At 38.8% G+C, this 26,122-nt stretch overlaps 1 protein-coding gene and 1 long non-coding RNA gene across 5 annotated transcripts in view; one reads left to right on the forward strand and one right to left on the reverse strand.

Annotated features, from left to right (window-relative positions):
• snx19b (sorting nexin 19b) overlaps positions 1-14,532 on the forward strand; it is a 46,337-nt gene extending 31,805 nt beyond the window's left edge. For 3 of the 4 annotated variants that reach the window (XM_036001294.1, XM_031283578.2, XM_036001295.1), the window contains exons 12-15: positions 9,988-10,172; positions 10,381-10,468; positions 13,104-13,264; positions 13,312-14,532. In XM_036001294.1, coding sequence (XP_035857187.1) covers positions 9,988-10,172; positions 10,381-10,468; positions 13,104-13,227 — 397 coding nt within the window. In that variant the 3' untranslated portion in view covers positions 13,228-13,264; positions 13,312-14,532. Of the gene's footprint in view, positions 1-7,153; positions 7,251-9,987; positions 10,173-10,380; positions 10,469-13,103; positions 13,265-13,311 lie in introns of those variants that run through there. The other variant, XM_036001296.1, reaches the window with a different exon arrangement.
• LOC116038887 lies at positions 6,854-17,313 on the reverse strand. Its single transcript, XR_004102197.1, has 3 exons — positions 17,229-17,313; positions 11,338-11,341; positions 6,854-6,866 (listed from the first exon to the last, which is right to left on the reverse strand). It is a non-coding gene; the product is annotated as an uncharacterized LOC116038887 (long non-coding RNA).
• Positions 17,314-26,122: the final 8,809 nt, after the last annotated feature.

A 26,122-nucleotide genomic window follows, 5' to 3' on the forward strand; every position in this document is an offset into this window, starting at 1 on the left:
TTATTAGCAATGATAACCCCATTTGGACAGCATTTAGTTCTGAAAAGTTAAATGGATTATTTGTAATAATGTGTGTGCTGATTAGCAGTTCTAATCCTGCTCAGAGTGCTCTCTTTTTTATTAATTTCTGTGCCAAATAGCTAGTGTTTTTGGGACATTCAAGTCCCATCAGGACAGACAAGGGTCAAGCGGTACTTCTGCACAACATCTTCAATTACTAAACACATGTTTTAATTTGGCAATAAATACATTGACACTAATGCGGCTGCTCCTCAATGATGAAAACTATGGCGAATGTTGCATACCAAACTCGCTGAAAAAATAAATCCCATCCAAATGGGGCTTCAGGGAGATCTTATTTATTACTTTGTCAAAATATTAGCTAGTTATGTCACAAAGTTACTCTTTAAAAAGGGTACTATATGGCGCAGGGTTTCTCACCAAAACACGTTGTGTGTAGGTCTAACAAACACATTGACTGCAATTCCTTTCTTTTAACTGATTTTTTTAATATAGTTAGGCCAGGTGAATAGCATTAAAACACTGGCAGGAAGGTTTATTGTGTTGCTGGTGTGGTTGTCCGCAAGCATGAGATGCAAACAAAACTGGGACCTGCACTTTAAAAGATACTACTAAAGGTACATTGTGGCATGAAAACCACCACATGGCACCTTTATGCATAACTTGCTCGGGCACCCTGAAGACTTGAGATTCAAAAATATAAAGGACAAAATGAGCCTTTCCATTAGTCCCAGACACTTGTCATTTTTGCCATGCTCTCATTCACTACTAGCACAGCTTCTAGTTTCGAGATGTCATATTGTGTCATGGTGTGTTCATATTAGGAAACTCAGCGGTGTCCTTTTACCCAGGAATTATTTGGCCATGGTCATGTGCAAAGCTCATCACATGACTCCTGTCTGCCCTCACTGCTGTGTCCACCTCATGACTGGGGATTCCTTCTTATTGCTCACAGGCTGCAGATAAATTTTTTAACAGGATTATTTAACACAAAAGGTATTTAAATAGATACAAGCCTGTGTGCCTGGATGTTGAGTAAAGATAGAATAGAGGGTTGATACGATATGTGGACTAAACCAAAACTGCGTATATTGTATTTAGGATGATAGAATATGAGTATGGTACAGAGATTCTGGTGTTTATGATTCCAGTGGCGCATCTACACAGAAAGCATTTCAGCAGTGTGTCTCATGCGCGTCTGACGCAACGGAGACGCTCCTATTAATTCAAGATTAAAGAGCAGCTAGAAAGTGGGGTGAGAGAGAAAGGATGACACGCGGCAAAGGGCCACGGTTCAGATTTAAACCCAGGGCTGCTGCCAAGGACTCAGTCTACACGGGGCGCATGCTCTACCGGGTGTGCTAGAAGTTGCCCCAAATACGCTCCTATTTTAATCAATCCAACTGTCTACACAGATCACGTAACAGCTCATGTTTCACTCATGATATATGCACATAAACGCGTCCTGAGGGTATTTTTACGCTTCAAGTGTGTTTTCTTCCATTTTAGCGCGTAACAACAGTGATTGTGTACTGGACTCTGCCGTTGAGATCTGATATTTTACTGTACCACTACCAGTCTGGAAGCAAAAAGATGGATTTGTTCAATGTGCCATCTCAATGATTTAACCAATGAGTTTCATTTTATCCTTTCTACTGGGAACCACACAATACGTTAAGTATAGTAAGATTTAAAAAAAAGAAAAGAAATTGATTTTCTAAATATGGATAGTGCACAAAGACTGAGTTATCAGATAGGAAGTACACTTTTCCAGGGACTTAATATTTTCATCATATTTGATGCCATTACAACAGAAGTTCAGACCATTGGAATGTAGAATGAAATGTGTTGTTCAGTATCAGCACTAACATAAATCTTTATACTAGCAACAGTGATTGGAGATCAAATTCAGAGAAGCTTTTGTGTGTTCATCCTGTTGAGCTCTGAAAAGAAGGATTTTATTTGTAGCTCTGTACTGTACTCAAGAGACTCTGCCTGCAGCTCAAACATATGGAGGTAATTTAAGATAACAGACAGACCTGTGTATGTGAGCGTGATCCACACAGACCACAGCCATTGGAAATGTGTTTATTTGCTGTTTTTGACTCCACATCCTGCCTGCATAACTACAGTCTGAGTAAATGTCTTTTAAATCCTAAAAAAAAAGTGTCCCTCTGAACTAGAGCCCGACCGATATATCGGCGGGCCGATATTATCGGCCTATATTAGGCATTTTCCAAACTATCGGTATCGGCATTTATAATGGCCAATAAATGAATATTTAAAAAATAAAATAAAAACGTACGAAACACCCTTCCACCATGTTATGAGTGTTAGCGACTGCATAGTTTGTCCACCAGAGGGAACTCTACAACGTCCCTGTTGGCAACATATGTGTTTAACCCTTTTACGTTTCATATCTTAAGTTTGTATTTTTATTAGGGCTGTCAATCGAAAAATGAATCTAATTAATTACAGACTCTGTGATTAATTAATCGAAATTAATCGCATACGGTGCCTGAACCGACTAATCAACAGTTGGTGACATTAAAGAACGGCTTGTTTATTGCTAAGGCCATATGGTCAAAATTAAATGATTTAATAATAATGTATAACAATAACATTAACTTATTTCACTAGTAAATTGCTGTTGAACGACAAAAACAACCACCAAGGACATTTACAATAACTTTAAATGCACCACGAAGCTGTAGTTTACCAGTTTCATTGAACGCACCGTCTGTGTTGTTTTTCCGACGGCAGCTCGGCAGCTGCAGATTGTTACATCCCGGTGTTGAGTCATAGTCCTCTAAAACACAGTCAAACTTTACACCGTTCAGCGTTAGCTGTCAGCATTGTAACCGTGTTTAATCCAGCTACTAGCTAGCGGTAGGCTAACGTTAGCTGCTGTTGAGTATAGTGTTAACTAGCGTCACATGCAGCGGTGTTTGTGTTGCCTGTATCGTCTTCAGAGCACCAGAGAGAAGTTCAGACATATCAGTGGCACCAGATTTCGGTAGCCAGGGTTGGCAGGAAGAAGATTTTTTACAAGTAAATGTTCCAGTTAATGATCCAGGCAGCACATTCTCGTCTCCCTCCTTCATTTTACAGTCCAATGGTGGCTAGAACGGCTGGAATGGATTAATCTGCGTTATTTTTTTTTAATGCGTTATTTTTTCTCAGATTAATTAATCGAAATTAACGCGTTATTTTGACAGCCCTAATTTTTATACATTTTATTTATCTGAACTTTAATATATTTTGATGTTCCTCTGTTCTGTTGTGACAATAAAACAAACAAGTTTATTTTTAAACTGCATAATCATATTATTTTAGTGAGGACTCATAAATAACTACAAATAACTAATGTTAGGGAAATCTGTTTATGTTTTGTTATGCATTTCTGGACTTAAAAAAATATATACTGTATATATCGGCCGATATATCGGAATATCGGATTTTTAAATCACCAAATATTTGTATCCATATCGGCCTTATAAATCCTTTATTGGTTGGGCTCTACTCTGAACTTATAGAGTAGATAGTTTGAGGGAAAACATGCCTGGATGAGACGTGGTGTCCAGTGAAAACTAATGCTTTTATTACTGTGAGATAAAACAGGCAACATGTAGCTAACGTCCTATCGTCCAGCTACAAGTTGTATCAGCAGGGCTCCAGACTAACTTTTTGCCTTGGTCGCACTGGTGCGCCTAACTTTTTTTATTTAGGTGCACCAGCACAAAATTTAGGTGCACCCAAATTTTTCCTCGCGTCGCCATTAACGCCACAATTTCAAGGTCACCTTTTTATCATGCTCCATATACATTCATATATATTATGTCAATTATTTTAAACAAGAATAAGTAGTTGGTACATTTTTTTTTATTTGAAGCACAATTGTACTGTGCTCAAAGTCTTATAGCGGGTCTCCCTTGCTGTCAAATGCCCCTCAGATGGCCAACACCTATAATCTGGCCTTCTTCCCCTTTGGCCTTGGCTAAACCAGCTTGCCACACTCCCTAGCATCAAAATTCTCCAAACTGGGCCCCTCCACACTGATTCTTATCAGATCTTCCACTAGTCCAGGACTATAAATTATATCTCTGTATTTTTCGGCTGAATGGCGATACACAATATATATCTCTATCTCTAATATATATATATTTTTACAAAGTGGGCTAAGCCACTTTTCACAACCTCTTTTATTAAAACAGATGTGATTAAAATAGCATGCAAAGACAGGGTTTCCTGCCCAATTTGAAAATATACAGCTGCAACACATGTAAATTATCTGAAATAAATAGCCTGGGATATATTTAAAAAAATATATATCTCTGAGAAAGCTCCTTCACTTGTTTTCAACAACAATAACAGACCCGGATAGCCCAGTAGCTCATATAGGGAGAGAGGGGGAGTACGATGGACTGAAGGGTATGCTACTCACAGAGTACGGTCCAGCACGGGTCGAATGCGCTTTGGCGGGTCAGCGGTGTTACATACGTCTCGTGTATGAAATGTCTGTATCGTCCCTGGCTGCGCTGCATTTTTATGAACTATGATAATGTGGCCATGGGTCACATCTCTCGCCCAGGTCCAGCAGGCTCCGTCTCACACGCTATGACTCAACGAACTGAAGTTAGTTCCATTCAATAACTTCTTCTGTGTTTTTCACTGTGGCGGCCACAATAACAGAGAGTTACCAGCGGAAACACTGGTACCAATACAGGTTTCCCTCTCATACTTAATATACAGCTGTGTTAATAACAATTACAACTGTAGACAAATGTCAGCAGTGTGGACCGGCGGTGCTGTGTCTGTCTGCATGTCGCAGGTGGGCCTTGTGTGAGTGATTGGGGGCAGGGCTGCGCGGAGGAGAGATCCAAACACAGGCATGGCTTTACAGAAGGAATGGGTCACGTAACGCAACATTAAACCATATCGATATAAATGACATTGCTTTGTTAGTGGAGAGGCAGCGGATGCCAGGACGTTAGGTGCACCGGTGCAACCTAGGAAAAATCGTAGTCGCACCCTTACAAATTTTGGTCGCATATGCGACCAAATTGGTCGCACTGTAGAGCCCTGATCAGTCTATTATGTTTTCACCTCTCTGACTGGTTACACTATTATTAAATCTCAGATTTATTTTTATTCCTTATGCTTTTTTTTTTTTTTTTTTTTTTAAAACCTTTGAACATTATTTCACAATTTCCACCAGCAGCTATGGACATTTACTGTATTGCAAGTTGAGGTGCAAGTGTTTAGCCCTTTACGGACATAGATCAGGAAACATTTCTGTCCTCATTTATCTGTTAGTCCCTTAGGCACTGGTTATGTCTAAATGCTCATTACAATTTTATTCAGACACCACAGGCTAGTTACCGAACGATGCACACAATATGTGCGACTTTTGGCACCTGGTCTGCAGGAGGGAGGGGTTGCAACAGATTAAAAAACAGTGTTGAGTTCAAACGTTATCAAGGAGAAAGATCATTTTGGGTTTTCTTACAGGCTGCAGCAATGATGGGTTTTAAAACCTATTTTGCTGTTGAAGATTAATAAATCATAATGCATTAGTAAGTGTGAGAAACTCTCACCTCATCTCACAGTGAGTAGTAGTAGAAGTTTTGCATGAAATTAATCAATTATTGGAACTTGATAGCAAATTCTGCTATGTTTGTTATGATGTACGACAGCGCACAATATGTTAAAGGAACTCTGCAGAGTTTTAGACCTCTAGCGGCGCTATGGTGCTGTTTTTCTATGAGTGGGTCTCTGTTTCTCTCGTGCACGTGCACGAGGACACACATGCACCAACCAATCACACACTATTCTGATCTACTAATCTACAGGTGGCGGTATCACGCCAGGATAGGCTGCCGCAAAGGCAGGGAAGAAGACTGCAAGCTGGTTTACAATGCAGAATGTAAAAGACTTAAAAAAAAAAAAAAAAAAAAAGCTTTGCAAACTTTTTATTTATAAGGAAGTGTGCTCGCCGTGTTTGTTAGAGCTCAAGGATAAACACAATGTGTTTGGTTAGTAACTGTGAATGTAAACATGACTCTTGTTTATTTATAAGAAAACTCCACAGGGCACCTTTTAAGTTTGAAGTTGAAATGGAAATGGAAATATACTGAAGGGGGGGAGTGCTGGTCTGATTACTTTTGTTTTACCTCTTTTGTCCTCACAAGTGTGAATAACGTGTATAGACTGATCTGAAGAATCACCTCCATTTGAATTTCATTGTGCATACGTGCACAATTGAGTGATACATTAATTACAGCATAATCAATCAATCAACATTTATTTATATGGGCTTTTACAGCAACCAGCAGGTATCCAAAGTGCTATACATCAAGGACCAAGATTAAAAACGTGACATTCAGTAAAATGGGAAAAGAATAAAACATGCAGAAAAAATGTTACATAAAAGAAGGAGGAGGAAGAAAAGAAAAATGTCACAGTGCTACTATATATTAAAAGCTATTCTAAATAAATACGTATTGAGGTTAGATTTTAAAAAGAGCTACGTCTGTAATAATGCCAATGTCAGCAACTGCAAAGCGCGATCACACTACAGTTTGTACCTTACCTTGGAACTTCTAAAATAAGTTGATTTAAAATAAAAAAGAGAGTATTACTACTGAAAAATAAAACCACAGATAGTGCTGATATGAAGCACGTTTTCCTACTTTGTTTTGGCCCTCTACCTTGGTATTTGGTATGCAGGTCATTGTGCCACAGTGGCATGTTGTTTGCTTTCACTTCGGAAGGTCGGCAGCAGTAGAGGTTGCCACTTAGTAGATCTCAATGTTGAAAAATAAAACTACATCTTTTTTAACTTGCTCTTACAGTGCAGCCATGATTATAATGAAAAGTTCCTGCTGACAAGTTGCTGCCAGGTATTCTTGCCTGGTATTTGATATTACCATTATTTCATTATCTTGATCATATTCTGATTGGCCTCAGCAGATGGAAACTTAGCCTGGAACATTTTGAATAGTCCGTCCGCTGCGTGCCCTTAATTAAATCAGATCCCAGAGCAGACCGTGTCAGCATGTTAATTTAAACTGAAGTGTGAAGATAGATTCGGACACTCTGTTTTTAACCAGTGATTTTTTTCTGTGTTTAGGAACATAGCGTATGATTCCTGCCATAAACACAGACGAACATTACGGGAAAACACACTATTTTTATCTGCTCCCATTTCTTGATCGTCCTTTAAGACACGTTCATGGTCTCCACAAATAACCACACCGAAAATAGTTGTCCTCATTTGTTAAGCAATAGTTGCTGGACAGGACTGGTGTCTTTTTTGTGGTGTTGATTATTTGTATTTATAATCTTGATTTTCTTGGCATGAGCAAGGCTTTGAAGGGAATTACATGGTGCATAGTATGTGTTGATAGCTATAGCCATTCAGGCTATGATGGGGTTTTGTTTAGCATTCAATTGCATGTGAAATAGTAACTGTGTCAATAAAGTCATTGGAATTTATAACTGCACTTTAGTCACACAGGGATGTGTGTATGTGTATGTGCATGTCCATGTCACATGTGTAATTCATTTAAAGTAGCATTTTAGCTTCATCAAATATTAGGCAGCCTTATAACTAGCAGTTATGTTATCTTTCTTCTGGACAAATGAGACACGCTAACATAACCCGAGCCAACACACATTTATTAAATGTCACTGTGTATTTGATCTGAACCAAGGCCAGTCTGCTCTAGTCTGAAAAGCAGTCGCTCATCAACCTCCTCTGCCAACGTAGACAGTTCATTATTTGTGTCACTCACTTGTCCAAATGAGTATTGGCTTCCATTCTCGTAGCTCATACAGCGGCCCAACCTGACTCCTAAGACTCTGTCACTTTTTCCATTAATTGTTGCTTCCATAGTGTCTCCCAGTCAAAAATCTAAAACGTCAAAATGAATGTGTGGCAGTCACCGAAGCACGGCAAGCCCTTAAGGAATGATAAACATTGTTCTCCTGCAACAGCATGTAACCATCAGGAGATTTAATCATTCTAAAGATTTACAGTCGCAGCACTAAAGTGACTGGAATCCCTGACAAACTCTATATTAGTCCAAATAATGTCTCGGTTTCTTCAGCTTCTTTAGTGTGTCTGGCTATCAGTGACTGTAGGTCTCAGTGTCCATATATTCCTGTTTGCATTGGCCAGTCATAACTCAGTGTGATTTAGTGAGCTTGTCTCTGACTGGTATGAGCTGGTGAAAGGACAAACTTCATTGTCCACCTGCTGAGCTTTAACCAGCCTTGTCCAAAATACACTCTTGTTACTGGGGGTGAGGCTAGACTTCAGTGGGAAGGATGGTAAAGTTGCATAATTTGCAACATTATCTGTGTTTGTGCATGTGTGTGTAGAATTTATTTTCATAACAACCTCATTTATTTCCCTTTTAATCTTTTAAACTTAGATTTGCCCTCAAATGTCTCTTTGAAGTCAAACTGAAATTTGAATTCGTGCTTTTTGCGTAAGGAAAAACTTTAAAAAACAAATATACTGTAATTAACTATAATTATGCTGCAGCATTGGGCATATATAACAATTTTTTTTCAAAAGAGAATAAAACTGGTTTCGGACATATTTGTGGCGACAGTGTCTAAGACTCGAGCCTCTGAATGAGTGTTTGCCCTGGCAGCAGTTGACTGGCTACTGACTTATAGCCATGTATCCTACGAATGTTGTTACAAGATGATTTTCCCCCACTTTTTTAGCTTTTCTGTTAGTCCTGGAAAACTCTTGCAGTATCTGGAATGATCTTATTCAAGGCCTTAAATAGTCTTAAATAGGGGTTGATGCTTAGACTGTAAGGGGAACCTAAAGGCTGTTTTATGCTTCTGCGTCAAATCAACGGCGTACCCCCGCAGACCCCTCTGCGCCTCCGCAGAACCATAAAACAGCCTTAAAACATCATGATCGCCCCCTGGTGGCTGGCTGGCCCCCTCCATGTTAACGGATGGGACATGGACCAAACTAGTACACGCCAAATACATTTTTCCCAAAGATGGTTTCTGTCTTATCACTCTGATGTTTGTTGAAGTGTTCATTTTTCTGATCAGTTTGGTTTTTATTAGTTATTTGATGCTATAAAAACAGGGTGAAAAGTCCTGATTGACAGCTGCAATTGACTCGCAATTGGTCACGCGGGTGTATGGGCGGGACCTCGATATAATGGCTCCACCGCTCGATCACTACTGCGCAGACTTTAGCTCCAAAATTACAAGATGGCGTCATCATTATCTGGGATATTTTGGGTGGAGCGAGTGGAGACCCCTCAACCATCTTTATATACAGTCTATGGTCTTGAACATAACAATTTTGTATACACTTACTTAGATTGTTTTCATTAAGACTACTTCCAAATTGCTAGTATTTCCTACAGGTTTTTTGCTTTAGACCCATACAATGCTTGGATACTTGAGTCTAATTGAGATGTTGTTTTTAGCTTTTACTTTGTGCTTTTAAATAATCCCCTTATCCAGTCTGGATGATGACTGGCTGTGTTTTCACCCCTCAGATGGTAAATCTTGGCGTGAAAAAGGTCAGGTCCGAACAAAAGTGCAACATCTTCCAGCTACACAGAGCCTATTGAATTTCCTCATCACAAGACCTTAAATCCAGCAGTTATGTGAAAGACATGAGGAAAATGGGCCCAGTTTGACTGTGCCAGGCCAGACTCTAAGTTTAAGACTTTAAATTTCAAATCCGCGTGGGAATACAATGAGTCATATGTTAGATTTGAAGGGATTGGCTGGTCTGAAGCCAGGATCATTCTGTACTGCTCAGGCCAGGCATGATGATAAGGTCACAACATATTGACTGGACCTTAAAGTCAGGAGGTTAACCAACTGTTGCCAACGTCATTGTACCTTGACATGAGATACAACTGAGAATCAACTGTGCTAACTCAGAACCACTGTTTGTGTGTTTGTTAATTTCAGATGGCTGGATGTGAGCGTAGCCAACCTGACATGCCCTGCATACTGGGTGGTGTACCTGCAGGTCATCCAGGAGTCTGTGTGGCCAGGAGGAGCTCTGCCTACGGTCCCTCAACTTGAACGCAGCCAACAGCAGAAGGACAGTACCAGGCAACAAGCCTTACACTGTCTGATGAGACTCCTACCAGGTACATGCCGGTATATATTATTATCAGATTTCATGCTTTCTAATGTCACTATCAGCCTCAAAACTCTAGCATTAGTATGGCCCTACTGTAAATGATGCTTTAATTCTACCAATAAAATGAGTTCCTCATCTTATAATCATGAGAGAGGAATAGACACACACAGCAAACAGCTGGTTATAAAGTGTTCTCTGTGTCATTGTGTTTCTAGATTTGATCTCAGACATGTTGGGCTCAGAGAAGTACAAACTCAGCTGGCAGACTGCACTGGACTCCCTTCAAGACCCCAACATTAACAGGTGAACATACACTATACACCCAATGGCCACTTAATTACATTCAGTTGCCTTTTTAGGTGCCCAGTGTGCTGAACACTAGTGCATTGGGGATGCATAGAGAAGGGGGTGAAAAAAGCAGCCCCTTTGCACCACTTTTTCCACACACACTTGGATATGTATCTGTAATTTCATTTTCATCACTGATAAATGTCCATTAATTTGCTTATAAATCATAAAGAATGAGTTTTTATAACTTCAGATCTTTCCAATCTGATCAAAAGCAATCCAGTGGTTGTCTGTACATACATGGTTGCAGTATAAAAAGGCAGAACTTCTCATAGCCATTTAGCATGTTTTTCCATAATGCAAATTCTTCAAAAACGGTTAACAAAAATAGGCAAAATGGGGCTTAAGGTGTAGAATACTAGTGCTGCCACTAACGACTAATTTTCTAACGATTAATCTTTCGACATATTTTTCAATTAGTCGACTAATCTTAACGAGATCAAGTACAAAAAAAATCAAGTGTTTGTTATTTCGTCCATTTTATTTTGAACTCAACTGAAGGGCCAAAACATAAAATGTCACTTGTGCCATAAACAATATAAATAACTTAAATGTTACCAAATAAAAAATGACATAAATGCAGATATAAATGTAATTTTAAAAAAAATACAAAATAATTATCGATTTTCAAATATTGCACCTGTCAATACAGAACAAAATATTCTGTAGCCTATTTTGCCGTCAATACTGCCGACGTTGTCTTTGCTGTAATCAAATCAGTATATATTTGTTTAACATGAAGTATACTACTGCTTGAGTGCAGTAAATCAAGAAACATACATGTGTACAGACAAGGCTAGCAGCAGCAGCGCCGCGTTAGACACGTTTCTGGTGTAAAAAGACAAAAATCCACGCAGCAGCCACACAGCTGACACACAACAGAAACACCACGCAGGCAGTGTGGAGCTGCTCGCATTTACACTTGCGTGCATGGCGGGGTTTAAAACATTACTGCCAAAGTCTAAGTAGCCTGTTTAACATCCAAAGACAGTCATTGTACTTGTCAAGAGTTAATAAACAGTACAGACTTGCTCACCGTTTCATTAATAATCATATACTTACGTCGACTAAGTCGACTAATCACGGCAGCACTATAGAATACATATGTTTGCCCTGTGTTGAAAACACTCAAACAATTTTAAATTGAAGACAACTTTTTTTCTAAAAGAAATTGCTGAGTAGTGCAGCCTATTCTGAAAATAACAATATATGTCATGTAGTGCTCCAGGACAGCCAATGATTAAAGTAGATCTTTGTACCTTCACACACACCCCCACCACCCAGCTGTTCTCTGATACTAGGCAAAATTAATCAACATTTCAGACCATGTGATGATTTCCACTCTTTAGTCTTCTAGTTTAGTGATTACTGTAGCCTTTTTTTTTTTTGTTCGAAGCTGGCACAGTCTTTATATGCAATAACCAATTCATTCACAGTGGTGCTTATTCTGCTGTTAAATATGTGTGGCTATTCTTCTCTGGCCCCTCTGTGCTTATTTTTTCTTACCCCATTCTCAGCAAACCGCAAAATAATCTGAGGGAGTGTGTTTCTATTGATAATGGCGCATCTAGCAACAATAATGACACCACGCCATTCACCGAGCTCACAGGTCATGCCTACTTTAATGTTAAAACAATACCTGATGATCCTCTTGAATCTGACTGCATGCACGTATACTCGGGTGCAGCCACATGTTTGCTGTTTGGAGGTGCTGGTTTTTGTTAACAAGCAGGGATGTCTAATCCAGTGGCCAGGGGGTGGATGTGTTCACTTGCACACAGACACGGAAAAAAGGTCACCGGGAATCATACGGCGTGGATTAGTTTTTATATACTAGACAACAGACAGTTGCGTAAACAGCTGGAGAGGACGTACAAAAAGATTTACAGATGTAGAAACAATCTGTGGCTGAAATCCATTAGCTCCACCTCATGTGGTGTTATGATTTGATATACGGAGTCCCAGACAAACATCAGGATGCACTGAACAAAACCAAATATTGAAAACTCTTCACTTTTTCCTTTAATTTATTAAAGACTTCATTCAGATTTTGGCTTTGATTAAAGCTTTTCTTAGATGGTTACTGAATTTTGCCAGACAGAGAGCTCTTCAAGAAGTCTCACTGGTCTCCAACTTGTTCCATTTGATAATGATAGAGCTCCTTGTACTCCTGGGAAATGTCATTGGTTGAGCAATGCTTTCTCAGTTCTGTGTGAGAGCCTCCTGAACCTTATCATGTTTTGTTCTGACATTGACTGTGAATTCGGGCACATTAAATTGACAGGTATGTGCCTTACTAAATTATGTCACACATGGACTCTATGTCATTTGGAAAATTTCATATTACCAAATGTTTAGGTGAACCACTACCAAAATTGGTAGTGTCAGTGTGAAAGGGAGATAGAAATATCCAAATAAGATAATCTTAAATGATTAGGTCGTTTAAGCTACCATTAGTAGTTGTAAGTTTTGTAAGTTTGTAATCTGATGCATGTTGTCAGCTATGTTTTAATAGCATCTCCTCACCCAGTCTCATTCACATTAAGTCGCTGAAGAAAAGATGCTGACTGCTGGTCCTGTGTTCCCTCAGACATCTGGTCTACTGCATATTTGATCTTCTGCTGGAGTTCCTGGTTCCTGAAATACCTGAGGAAGATTTTCAGAGGAGCCTGTTGCGTACCCTCTCCAAGAACCCAGAAAAGCTGCTGGCATGAGAAGAAACCCCACAGCAACCCCTGCAACCCCAGTTTTATTTCCATCATCATAACTGCTCATTCACGACTGATAGATTGCCATAAAGCACTGTGACAGCGAGGCCGCTCCTGTTCTACTATTGTTCTGCGATGAGAGTGTAGGTTTTGTGTGAGACTGAATATTCTCTGTCCCCACTTTAAATTCCTGAGTTACCTCAAGCTGGTCTTTAATTACATGTTGATGTGTTGACATATAGGCTCTTGAACACAGTGTCCTGTATACACACACACACACACACACACACACACACACACACACACACACACACACACACACACTTTTACACAAACTACATTTGAAGCAGCTTTGATTACATGAGAGAACCTGGTTTGTGTTTGATCTGAGAACGTGTCTGACGTGCTGGTCAGATCTAAACATGTGGCAAAGCCTTCTCCGATGTCCACATCAGGCCTCTTCCTGCTTGCTAAACTCTCCGGCTTTGACTAAACTCACTTCAGATGGTCTTCGCACTGCCCTCATCCCCTCTCGCTGTTTCTGGGTAGAAACACCTGTTGTTCTAATCTGGAGAAGCAGGATTTGCCCTTTCCTTCAACTTAAATCTCAAAATGCCTTATTGGGATTTAGCATCACTGTTTCTATTCTCTGTTGACCCATTCTTTAACATCTTACTGGCTTTGTATCAAGCCACACATGCGATTCTGACATAATGTGAGCTATACTTCCTAAATCTGAGCCTTCCCGAGGGATCATATGTATCTGGCAGTGATTTTTAACCTGCAAATGGTCCAGGTGTAGAAAAAATACATGCTGTAGTGTGGTGAAGAGTTGGCCATAACATATTTTACTGGCTTCACAGATGCGTCACAGTTCCTTTAACAGGCCCCTGTGAGAATTATCTGTGCAGTTAATGTCTAAATCATATAAGAACTGGGATCCACAAAAACAGGTATATGAAGGATTGAGCTATGGTGTTGGTCTAGGTCCATTCAATAACGTAAACAGTGAACTGCTAGAGTCTCACTTACTTTTAGTGGTATCTGTCTATGCTATCCAGTCTCTGTAAATGTCGGCCTCCACCCCCAGAACAATATTGTTTAATTTGTGGTGATCACAGCATTCCAGAATTAAGATAAAGAAATTCAGTAGCAATGTGTCCCAGGCCCTTCTGGAAAATCCACAGACCTCACTGTGGACGATTTTCACTAGAACTACTTTTGCTGAGGAAAATGTCCCTATGAAAACTGTTGGCTGTGCACTATGTGGATCAACACAGTAGATTAATACAGTAGAAAAAGCGACACGTGTTACTAATAGGGTTGGGTACTGAAACGTGGTGCCAACAGGGCACCGGTTCCGACGTAAACTGTAGTAACGAGACCGAATAAGAACGAACATTTCGGTGCCTCATTGCGTTGCCTGACGTTTTTTTTTTTTCAGTTAGCTAGTAGCTGGATTAAACACAATGGTTAAAATGCTGACAGCTTACGTTAAGCGGTGTAAAGTGTGACTGTATTTCCCTGTAGAGGATTCCAACACCGGGACGTAACAGTCTGCAGCTGTCGGAAAAATAACACAGACGGTGCGTTCACTTGAAACTCGCCAGCCTTGTGGTGCATCTTAAGTTATTGTAAAATACCCTTTTCCCATCTGGTGCTTGTTTTTGTCATTTACCAGCAATTTACTGGTGAAATAAGTCATTGTTATAGGTTATTATTATTAATCAATCATTTAATTGACCATATGGCCTTAGCAATAAACAAGCTGTTCTTTAATGTCGCCAATTGTCGTTTTGTGCTCCTTTTTTCTATTTTCTATTATATACATTATAAATATATATATTTCAGTTTAGGCACCGGCACCGTTTTTAAAAGTATCGTTTTAACACCGGTATGAGGAAAAAACCCAAACGATACCCAACCCTAGTTACTAATAACATTAACAATGGCTCTGCTCTATTCAAGTGTCCCAGTAAGTCATGACAGTGTGACAGCTAATGGGCCAGTACAGGTTTTCCCCCAGTAAATTGGTTAGCGGAGATTGATGCAGACAACATGGAGCTGCTGTCATGCAAACTTCAAACCAACTTTAACCCGGCTCTATTTAGTAAAACCAGCTGGTGACTGTCAAAATGACTTTCAGCCTGGTGTCTGATTGGCAGTGCCACGTTTTGTTTTTCCTCTCACATTTTTCTTCTCCCCCCGAAAAGTCACATATTGAGTTATTTGCCTCAACTTTTCCCAAAGTGTAAAAGGATGGTTTCCTTTTTTTCCCTGTTTTTCACTGTTTTAATGAATTACCCCAAAAGTGAACGTACAATATGATCAGTCAAATCGCCCTTGCCACCTGATGAGCTGATTTAGATTCTGATGTGTATATATTTAATACATTAGCCCGGGCCTCCACCTTTGCTGCCTGAGGACCATGTAGTCATGGAGTAATAACTGTGGTCATTCATCCTCTACTCATCATAGAAACCATCTGAAGAGAGTTTTAGCGGTGTTGCCACACAGTCTACAGTCATTTTAAACATATGGTTTAAGGTTTTTGCACTTTTGGAGATCTGTCTTGGCATCTTACTGCCTTCATGGTGTAACACAACAATCAGCACTTATTTCCCTGTTGGAAAAAGGCAATGAACAGAAATATTTTGTAGCGAACTGAAAATATCCAAAGTATGAATCCAAAGTACGTCACAACACAGATGATCCTTCAAATCTCCCTCACAGTGTAGCCCTAACGCCTCAACCCAGACGGTCTTAAAATACTGCTTAGTTAATCTTCAGTTGCAGCTGGCCAGAATGGCGATGTCATCCAGAGTAAATCAGAGTTCCAAAATGTTACAGCATGACTTAAATTTGGCGAAGTTGTTATGTGAATTTTAATACTGCATAATTTTGTATTAGTATGGAGTCCAGGTATGCAGCATTTTCTCATTTAAAAAGCATCAAATGTCAAAATATGTCGCAATCTGCATATTCAGTTAAATTGTGGGAGTCTGACGTCAAGTTTGAAAAATGTTACATTCCATCTAAAGTAAAAAAAGAAGTTAATGTTCTGTCATTCTATTGTTTTGCACTTATATCCTGGTTTAGTGGTCTCATCCTTGTCTTAACGTCCCTTTTCCCCTTTTCATTGTGTAAACTTGTGATTCAGCCTATTTATTAACCTATTTATTTGCTTGATTTACTAATTTATGATTTATTTCAAGATGCCCGTGGTGACAAAGAGTAGCATCCTTGTTTACTAAGTGCTTTTAATTGGATTTTGCCTTACAAGGTGACTTGATGAAGTCTGGTCTGCCTGTGCTGCAGTATTACAGCTGCAGCGTAGCCACTGACTCTGCCTTAGTAGAACATAAGCACCCAGTTCCAGCGCTCTGTAGTGAAACTGTTTAGTTACTTTGTCAAATTGTGCTGAATGTTAAAGCTGTTACCGTTATTTGTTGTGAAGAGATTTTCTTTGGCTTGCTGATGAAGGAATCACATGTATGTCGCCATGTGAAACAGACGAATTATACAGTACATGTTCTCTTATCTCCTGCTCAGTGGATTGCCACCTTGACATAAAACATTTGCTCATTATATCATTATAACATCAACAGAACATTTTGCTTTAACTTTTATGTTGTAAGAAGATATTTTTCATGTTATATTTTTCTTTTTTTGTTATGTCAGAAAAACTAAACAAAATCAGTGTATCATTCAAAGAAGTGTTCAAGAATTGTTTCTTGTTATAAGTGGTGTATATATGAAGAAACATTTAGGTCGCATGCTTCATGTACGCCATGATTAATTCGCCAAGTCTGTTTCCATTGTACATTGTTGCATTTTGTTTTTATCGATACACTAACTTTTCCACCTCAACTAAGCGTAAAAAACGTGTGTATATATATATATATATATATCTGTAATCTTGGCTGTCTCAAAAAATTCTACATTCCTACAAATGTCAATGTGATTTTGAATGTTTTCTTACTTATGGAAAGTAAGCATAGATGCACAAAACAATGTGAAAACAGTTCACACCTCTGATACATAAAACATCCTGTTTGCATCAATTATGTTGTGTGGTTGCATATATAATAAACTAACCTATCATGTTGCCATGAGACACATTTTTTGTTTTAATGAGACATGTTTTATTGTGTGTAATTATGTGGTTTTGATACAACAAGATGAAGGACATGATGTTGCACAAGAAGTTCCTTGTAAAAACAATTGTGGTATGCAGAACGTTGTCATAATAATGAACCAAAAAATATCTTGTTAGAACATTAACGGGATGTTTTTAAAGCAAGAAACAACAAGATAACAAAAAAAGGATCACATGATTTTGTAATGATGGCAGACATATGCTTCTGTACTTATCTGCTTTAATAGATGTAGATGTTATGGTATTCATGGGGGGGAAAATGCACAGTGCTGTTTTTCTTTGGAACCTCACATATTTATTCCGAATGTTAATTAAAGCAGCCAGTGTTTTATAGACGGTTACAATATAAACACTAAAGCTTTGTCTAGAGAAGTATATGACATTGTACAGGTCCACTGTAATCCTGTTCTCTATTACCTCTGCACTCTTTTTCACCCTTTTGTCTTCTTTTCTATCAGATCCTGTGTCTGGTGTTCATCTAAACTGTCATTTGTAGACATGTGGAGTTGTGTTGTGCTACATTTTAACACTGTGAATCTGTCTCCATTTGCTAGCACAGATTGTGTCACAGTATTGTAAACACTTGCTGGTTCATGAGCATATTTGCAAAAACAATAAAGTTACAAAACATGACTCATTAAATCGTCAACTGTTGTTCACACTCATTATTTTCTTGGCCTGAGGTGGGTGCATTTTACAAGAGGCCGGTGAGCTGCTCGGTTATCTTTTTATGAGATTTAACTTAAAATGTATCCCAGGCATGTTTTAGCTGTCTCAAGGTTCACCACAAATGTACTCAGCCTTCTTCAAGTTCATGTATGCATTCCATATGATCATTTCTTACCCATTTGTATGGACCGTTTACATTCACTATGCCCTATCAGCTCCCCGCTAATTTGCTATAGCCTGCAGACTCGTGGTTCACGTCCAACACTGACAAAAGTGTGTGGATGAAAACCTTTTCAGTACCCCGTAATAAAGATCAGATCCATTTCTTGGAAGAGTTTCTGTTAAGCTCCACTTCTCAAACAACAAAGGGGGAGTTGGGGCGTTGGAGGGTGGCGTCACAGTGCCGAGAAATCCTATTAAATTGGATTTACACATAAAACTGTAAGCAATGCTTTGGATTAGTCCTGCACTGAGGGATACAGATAAATAGTTGTGATCAAACTTTTAGATAGATCACTTTTGATAGTACTTTTATTGTTTAGGAAAATGTACATTGAATACATTGGATGTCTTTTAGTTAAATAAGATAGTTCAGTCCTGTCCTGACCTCCAATACAATCTCCTGAAGTCTCACTGCCTGGGACCTCAGTCCTTGGCTATGTTTCCTACAGTTTCAATTTTAAGATCCAGATTTTTTTTTTTAATTCCTTCAGATTTGATTTACCACTCTCTAGCACTGTCAATCAGCACATATCAGAATGTAAGGTAACCAGGAGCTAAAGCCACAAACAGTGTATAGGACTACACTCTCCACTCAAGGTTCACTTACTTGATTGTTCTGGAGCTTTTGATCATCTTTATCAGTAGATGGAGTTTGCTCAGTTTTCAAGGAACTGTACCTGTTGATGTTGGAAGAATAGCAGGTTTGAACATCTACAGTTCCTTAAGCAAACTGTGTGCTGATGAGAACCTTGTAATACGGCCAAATGCTCTACAACAAGGAAGTTAGTGGACCTTAAGTGAAGGAGTATAGTTTCATACATATCAGGATAGGAATTGAATTGAATTAAATAAACAAATACAATTTCTAATATAGTGTCATGCATACAACTTTGCCCAGCCCACGTGGGCCTACACCATAAATTCATGCAAATCAGGACTAGAGTGCTGTGTAAACTTTTTTTCAAACAGCAAAGAAAGAGAAGAAAAACAGCTTATAGCATCTTTCAAAGTCCAATCTTCAAAACATCATTATCTACAACAAAATTGTATACTTGTGAAATTAGAATAAACAATAATTAAATAATCCATCTTGCCTTCTTTTTACAGGCTTTTGAGACAAAGTTAACAAACTCTTAAACACATGAAAATTAAACCGCTATTCCAATTTTTGTTCATCTGAATTTAAGGTTTTGTCAAGACATTTCATGGACTACATTCTCTTGAATCATCATCATTTTCTGTTTTGACTGAACTAGGGCTGCAACTAACTTATATGAATTGTTTTATGGTCAGTTTAATCGATAAATCTGTAAAACACACATCAAATGTTCCCAGAGCCCAAATTATATTTTGTCTTACCAACAGTTCAAAGCCAAAAGAGGTTTGTTTTACAATTTTATAAAACAGCAAAAAGTTGCAAATCTTCACAAGGTGATGCTTGGTCTAGCAAATATTTGGAATTTTGAGCCATGGCTCTTGGTCTGTTGGTTGGTCCACCACTTCAGTCCAGACTGAAATGTCACAACAACTGTTGGATAGATTGCCATCAAATTTGGTGCGGAAATAATTTTTCCCCTCAGGCTGACATGTAATAACTTAGAAGTTCCTCTGACTTTCATCTAGCTCCACTTAAGGTCAAAATGTTAATGTATACAATACTTTGGTTCATGACAAATACTGTACATGCAATGCCATTCCCATCAGCCACTGCACTACTTGTACTGTAAATGTAAGCATGCTAACATGCTAAACTAAGATGGTGAATATAAAAAGTAAAAAAAATACCTGCTTAACATCAGCATGTTAGCATTGTCATTGAGACTTGAGAGCATGTTAGCCTTCTGTCGTTAGCATTTACCTCAAAGCAAAGTACAGCCTCACAGTGCTGGCATTGGCTGTAGACCTTTAGTCTTTTAAGTCCATTCCATTTGATTGACTCAATTTGTTTAGCACTGAAGTTATTTTTATGGAGAATATTCCAGGTTGTTATTGTCTCCATGATGTAATACAGTATTTCTATATTAGCCAGTTCTAGTGAGTCCTCATAGTTTAGAGAACAAAATGCCAAAAAGAGCAACAGTGCCAGTAAAAACCAGTATGTGGTGGATGAGCCTCAATTCCTGAAAGGCTATTCATAGAGATGTGTGTTACTGATCAGGGGTCTGTGGGTGGGGTGTGACCCACAGAGTAATAGTGATATCTATTAATGCAGATACAAGTAGTTTTAAACACTTGATAGCCTTTATTATCTAGAAATTTATCAAATTGCATGTGCAAACGTCTGTGTTGTCTCTGTGTTTTTATTGTTATGGAGGAAAAGCCTGAAATGCATCACAGAACACTAATCACTAAAACTGAAATGTTACTTTGGTGGTTTGGCAGACCACGATTCAGTAGCAGTGGACCTCTGGCATCCATAACTGCCTTTAAATTAAGAAATAATGTAATTCCCCAAAACAATTTTTGGGCAAAACAATAAAATAAATGCAATGTCCAATGAAAATAAAATGTAATTACGAGAATTCCCCAGACTATTTAATGTAATAGTGGTTCAGTAGGCGCCTCATGTCATCATAGATGGCACAGACTGAGTGACATCAGCACTGTCTCCTCCTTCATGTGCAGTTTGAAGACATTCAAAGGGACAGAGCAACAGAAAGAAGACAGATGTGCATCACTTCTGGATCACTGGAAGAGTTGCTCTGCATTGACTTTGCATGGTCCGCACTGATGGTGGCACTGGCAGGATGCCCCCGGCTGAGCGCTCTTTGTGCTTCCGGACAGTTTTTGGTTCGAAGCCAGGGCTACCGCCATCCCACCCACATGACCAGACCGACCCACAGTGTCGCTGTAGCAACCACACCCAGAGGAGGAGGAGGGGGTGGTGTTGCTGACATAGTCTAGAAAAAGTCACAGGTTGCTATGGTGAAAAACCTTCCCAGTTTAGCTTCTTACTAATACCTTCCTGTAAGAGACATTACATTGTATGCAGTCATGCCAATAAAGCCACTTAAATTGAAATGAATGTGGGAAGAGTATTGGAGACTGCAAGTTGAAGAAATGTTAATTTGCTGAAATTAAACAGACATACAAACAAAATGACATGCACAAATATTGAGTTTCAAAGTTCATTCTTGATCTTGGAAACAGCAGTTGAACGCAATCTCACCTCAAGGTCCATTCAGTAGCTGTTCTGGAGCTTTCGAATGATGTCACTCACTTTTTAAAACTTTAAGTGGTCTGAAAGAAAATTAAACTTGAACATCTACATATCCATGACAACTGGACAATTCCATCTACCTGATAAAGCTCATGTGATATGTTTGAAAGCTGCAGAGGAGCTACTAAATGGAACTTGAGGCAAGATAGTTTTCTCAGTCAGATTAATCAAAACCGACTTTTGTGCTACAATCTGTGTATGTAGAAACAATCAAACACGAATCCCTCAAATAACCACTTTCTTAAAAATAATGACATAAACAGACAACAAGCAGTGGTGTGTCATTTGGAAACCTCTATCTTGTTCCACACCACAGAGCTAATCAGACGTGTTTGCTGCGGCACCCACACGCCCTTCTGACTGGCAGCACGCAGACACAGTTTTTCTGTGCAGTAAATGAATTAAAAGTTTGGTTTCACATCAGCATCAGTCTGCAGCACCGGCTGATTTACATAGAAACCACATGATCTTCGTCCTTGACATGTTATGCAATCTCCTCTCATCAGCCCCCCCTCCACACACGTGCTTTGGTCCCTGGTTGTTTTCCACCTTCAATCCCCGTCAAACTCTTGTTTTCTTTTCTCTCTTACATAATAAAATGCAGACACACAAACTGGCCTGCAGCTCTGAAGACCTATTTGAGCTGACTGCCCTTCAATGGACAAAACCTGAGACACAACCCCAAAAGGTGTTTTTACTGACCGTTTACAGTTTCATTTATATTTGGAGGCCTCATTATCTGTTTTTTTAGGAGACATTTGGATTTGTTCCTTTGACAGCCTCATTATGGTTGTAACATCTTGACACAAAAACAAAAACATTAGAAAAATCAACTGGGGACAGAAAAAACTGCTCAACAGTCTGTGGGCTCCTTTTCAAAATCAATCTGCATGTCCAAGGTAATGAAATCGGTTTATGCAAATTCTTTAAAATGAGGTAGATTACTGGTAATACCATAACAAGGACAAAAACAAGAACTTTTTGTGCTTTTTGCAATTAAGTTATTCTAGTGCTTCTCTGACACTCTACTGTGTCTCTAAGACTGATATTATGCCTCTAAATATTACCTGTTCTAAAGTTGCTGGAGTTACAAAATGCAGCTGATAACAGCCATCTCCCTTGCTTCAACCACATGCAGATAAAGCCTTTTTTTGTATTTATTAGAACAATTAAATAAGGAATCTACTGTCAAAGGTTCAGTAACACTGCACTGCAGTGCCCTCTGGTGGCTTATAGGCAAGGCATATATAAAGCATATATATCTATATCTATAATAGAAAAGCGAAAACAAACAAAAAACAGCGTCAAAAACGTCATTTTTCAAGGTTGACAGGAAGACAACACAAGGGGTAATGATTATTATAGTCATAACATCCAGAACACAATTACATGTATAGCTCTATCTTTACATCTCTCACACAAAATATCAAACCAACTGTATGGTCTATTGATTTAGGTCATTTCAGGGAATGTGTGAGATGTGTGTGAATGCTTCACCTCCAGATGGCAACACAACCAAACTGTTGATTTAGTGTCCATTTTTAAAGAGACCACAGGGAGGCGCTACATGGTAACCTAACAGGGATCCACCTGTTAGTACTAAAAGGAGGCTGTGGAAGGAGGGATGAAGTAGAGATTCAGGGTTCCTCCTGTCCAGGGTTAGATGTATCTTCATCATAGCATAGGGCTGCATCATTGAAACACTGAGGGTGGTCTGTTAAGGGATACACATGTACTATATTTGTTCATCGTTGTGGAGTTGAATATTTATGATGATGTTTAATGCCACTATCACTGCTAATACAAAGTTTGTGTGTTCTGCTGAAGAAATGCATCAGTTTAAATGTGATAAGTAAAACAATAAGGTAGTAAATAATATAAATCCATTGTGACGTAGAGTCAGATTGAGGAATGTGGAGAACAAATGAGAGGAGAAGAGCAGCAACAGCTGGAGAGGGTTAACTCCCAATCCAGCCAGTTGTTTGCTGATAACCAGCTCTCCGCCTCGCTGTCGCAATGCAGCTAAACCGCTGAGCAGTCAAAACAACTTCCACAACTGTATTTGTAACCAGAATCCTCCTCTGCCTAATTAATTTCTCCTGCCTGTGTAATTGGCTTGCGCTGTATTTGTTATTGTTTCACTGCCGAGCTGTGTGAGACTGTGGGAAAAAAGCCTCCATTTGTCAAACCACACCAAACTTCTTTAAATGGGGAATTTAACAGTGCTGCCTGTGCTGGATTATGTCATTAAGACTTTGCTACAGACAGTGAGGTCATGGTAAACAAAAAAAGGTGGGGGAACAATGACATCCTAGCAGTGTGCATCATTACCTAAAACTGCCAAAATATGATTAAATAGCTGTGATATTTCTACAAAAACATTTTAGGCTGTTTTCTCCTTAACATGCCTTATCCTCATGTTTCAGAGGCTTTTCACATTGACACAAGTAAAAGTAATATAAGTTTTTTGTTGTTTAAAAAAAATCAACCCCACACTTTGGGGACTACTTTTGTATTACTTTGCAATGTTTTCCGTTCCCTCGCAAAAATAATCTGCGTTACCTTGCAATATTTTTCTTCTTCTGTTCCTTCTGAGCCATGTGTGTGAATTTCTGTTCAGCTGCCCGGCGCACCGCCCCAGTATGGATCAGCTCATTGAACTTGACTTTGAACTGGGTATTATGTTCATGTATACTGCTCAATGGGCATATTCATACTCTGTGTTTAAGTTCTATAATCAATAATTCTTCTAAAAATGTATGACAAGATAATGGGCAATGTCAGAGGTGTCGCATAGCAGTGAACCAACGCTGAATTATTGGAGTATCTGCTGCTCCTGCCTTGCAGAGCTTTATATAAGCTCCAGAGAGAGTGGCATCAATATTCTCATCTAACTCTCTGAAAGAAAGCAAAGCGTATTCACTCAAGTTCTTTTAAACCCATCTCAGACAAATAAACATCGCTCCTTTTAGTAAAGAAACATGAACTGTTCAGAAAAAGAAAAAGTGCTGTCATTGATCCTTTTTCTAATATGTCTGTTATTAATACGATTAGATATCTGTCTTACAGTTAAATGATAATGTTAATGAAATCAACATTTTCATCATATTGCCTTCATCCCAACAATGCTTCTATCTAGATTTGAGGGCCTTCCTCCTAATCGTCTTGTATTATTGTGCCTGCATCAGATTTAACGCTTAATGTGCAGCTGTCCTCAGCAACATGACTCTCTGTTTGCCTCCACATAAAGCCAATAGAGTTATCTTTGTTGCATCAGTTGCTGATTTCCTGAAGCAAATAGGAAATATAACATTCTTGCCTGCCAAGACAATAGTGAGTGTGTCCTGCCATTCCGCAGACCTCTAAACAATGCTGGCAATGAAAACGCACACATGGGACTGATATGACATGCCTTCACACTCAGTTAGAGTGCTGGTGGTGTGTCTTTGACTGTAAAAGAAATATGCACTTTGGCTCTGTGTATACTGTGTGAACTTCAAATGAACACAGTCTGCTCATCACATGGGGATATCTACACAGATAGAGAAACACACACACACACACACACACACACACACACACACACACACACACACACACACACACACACACACACACACACACACACACACACACACACACCTCCAGGGACTGTACAAGTTCCTAAATGCTCTCTTGTATTGTGGAGGAAGGTGCAGAGAGGAGGTGAATGGGAGGTTAACTGACAGTCAGTCAAACTAAGGACCGGGAAGTGATGTGACCTGATGCCATTGAAGCCCTGAGGGACCAACAGCACAGCTGAGGTCAACATCAATTCACATCATGACTCACAGTTTTAAGGCAAGTTAATTGTTATGATTAAAATTGCATCTTAAAGCATTCTAACATCAATATATCAATCAGACATTTTGATATTAATTCATACAAATATTATTTCACAGCTTAATCTGGCAATGGCAGAAACATGACTATATTCTCTTCAGTTAAGCCAAAGATGGTGATAGACAGGTTTTCTTTAAAAAAAAAAAAAAAAAAAAAAAAGTTAACAATATTGTAAAGTATTAGTGTTATTAATACCACAGGTGTAAGATAGAAGCTATCTGCTGGTGTCCACCGTATTTTTTAATTGGTAACACTTTTTAGCATCTTTAATTTCCTCATAATTTCCCATTTAATTTGGTATTAATTGAAGGGAAAATATGAACACTGTCAAAGAAAAAACTCAATTTAAACCACAGAAAATCATTCTTTTTCTCAATATAAGTTACATTTACATTTAAAAGACTCCTGGGGTTACATTAGCAGTTAATTGGAATCAACTGATTGAATGTGCACCAATTGAACACTTTTTTTTACATTACAAGTACATTACATTACATTACATAGTTTTATTTTAAGGAAAATTATGGGGAAGTTAAAGACCATTAAAATACAAAAGTTGTTTTGCAAAATCTGTGGACCTTGTACAGAGAATGTAGTCAATATGCAATGATCAAGTCAGAAATACCTGAGCAACACTAAAATAATTTGATTAACCATAACCAAAATTGAATAAACCACATGTGTCAAACTCAAGGCCTGTGGGCCAAATCCGGCCCCTTGCAAATTTTGATCCGGCCCACCAAGTCTTG

Source organism: Sander lucioperca, chromosome 5 (genome assembly GCF_008315115.2).
Source record: "Sander lucioperca isolate FBNREF2018 chromosome 5, SLUC_FBN_1.2, whole genome shotgun sequence".
NCBI lineage: Eukaryota > Metazoa > Chordata > Actinopteri > Perciformes > Percidae > Sander > Sander lucioperca.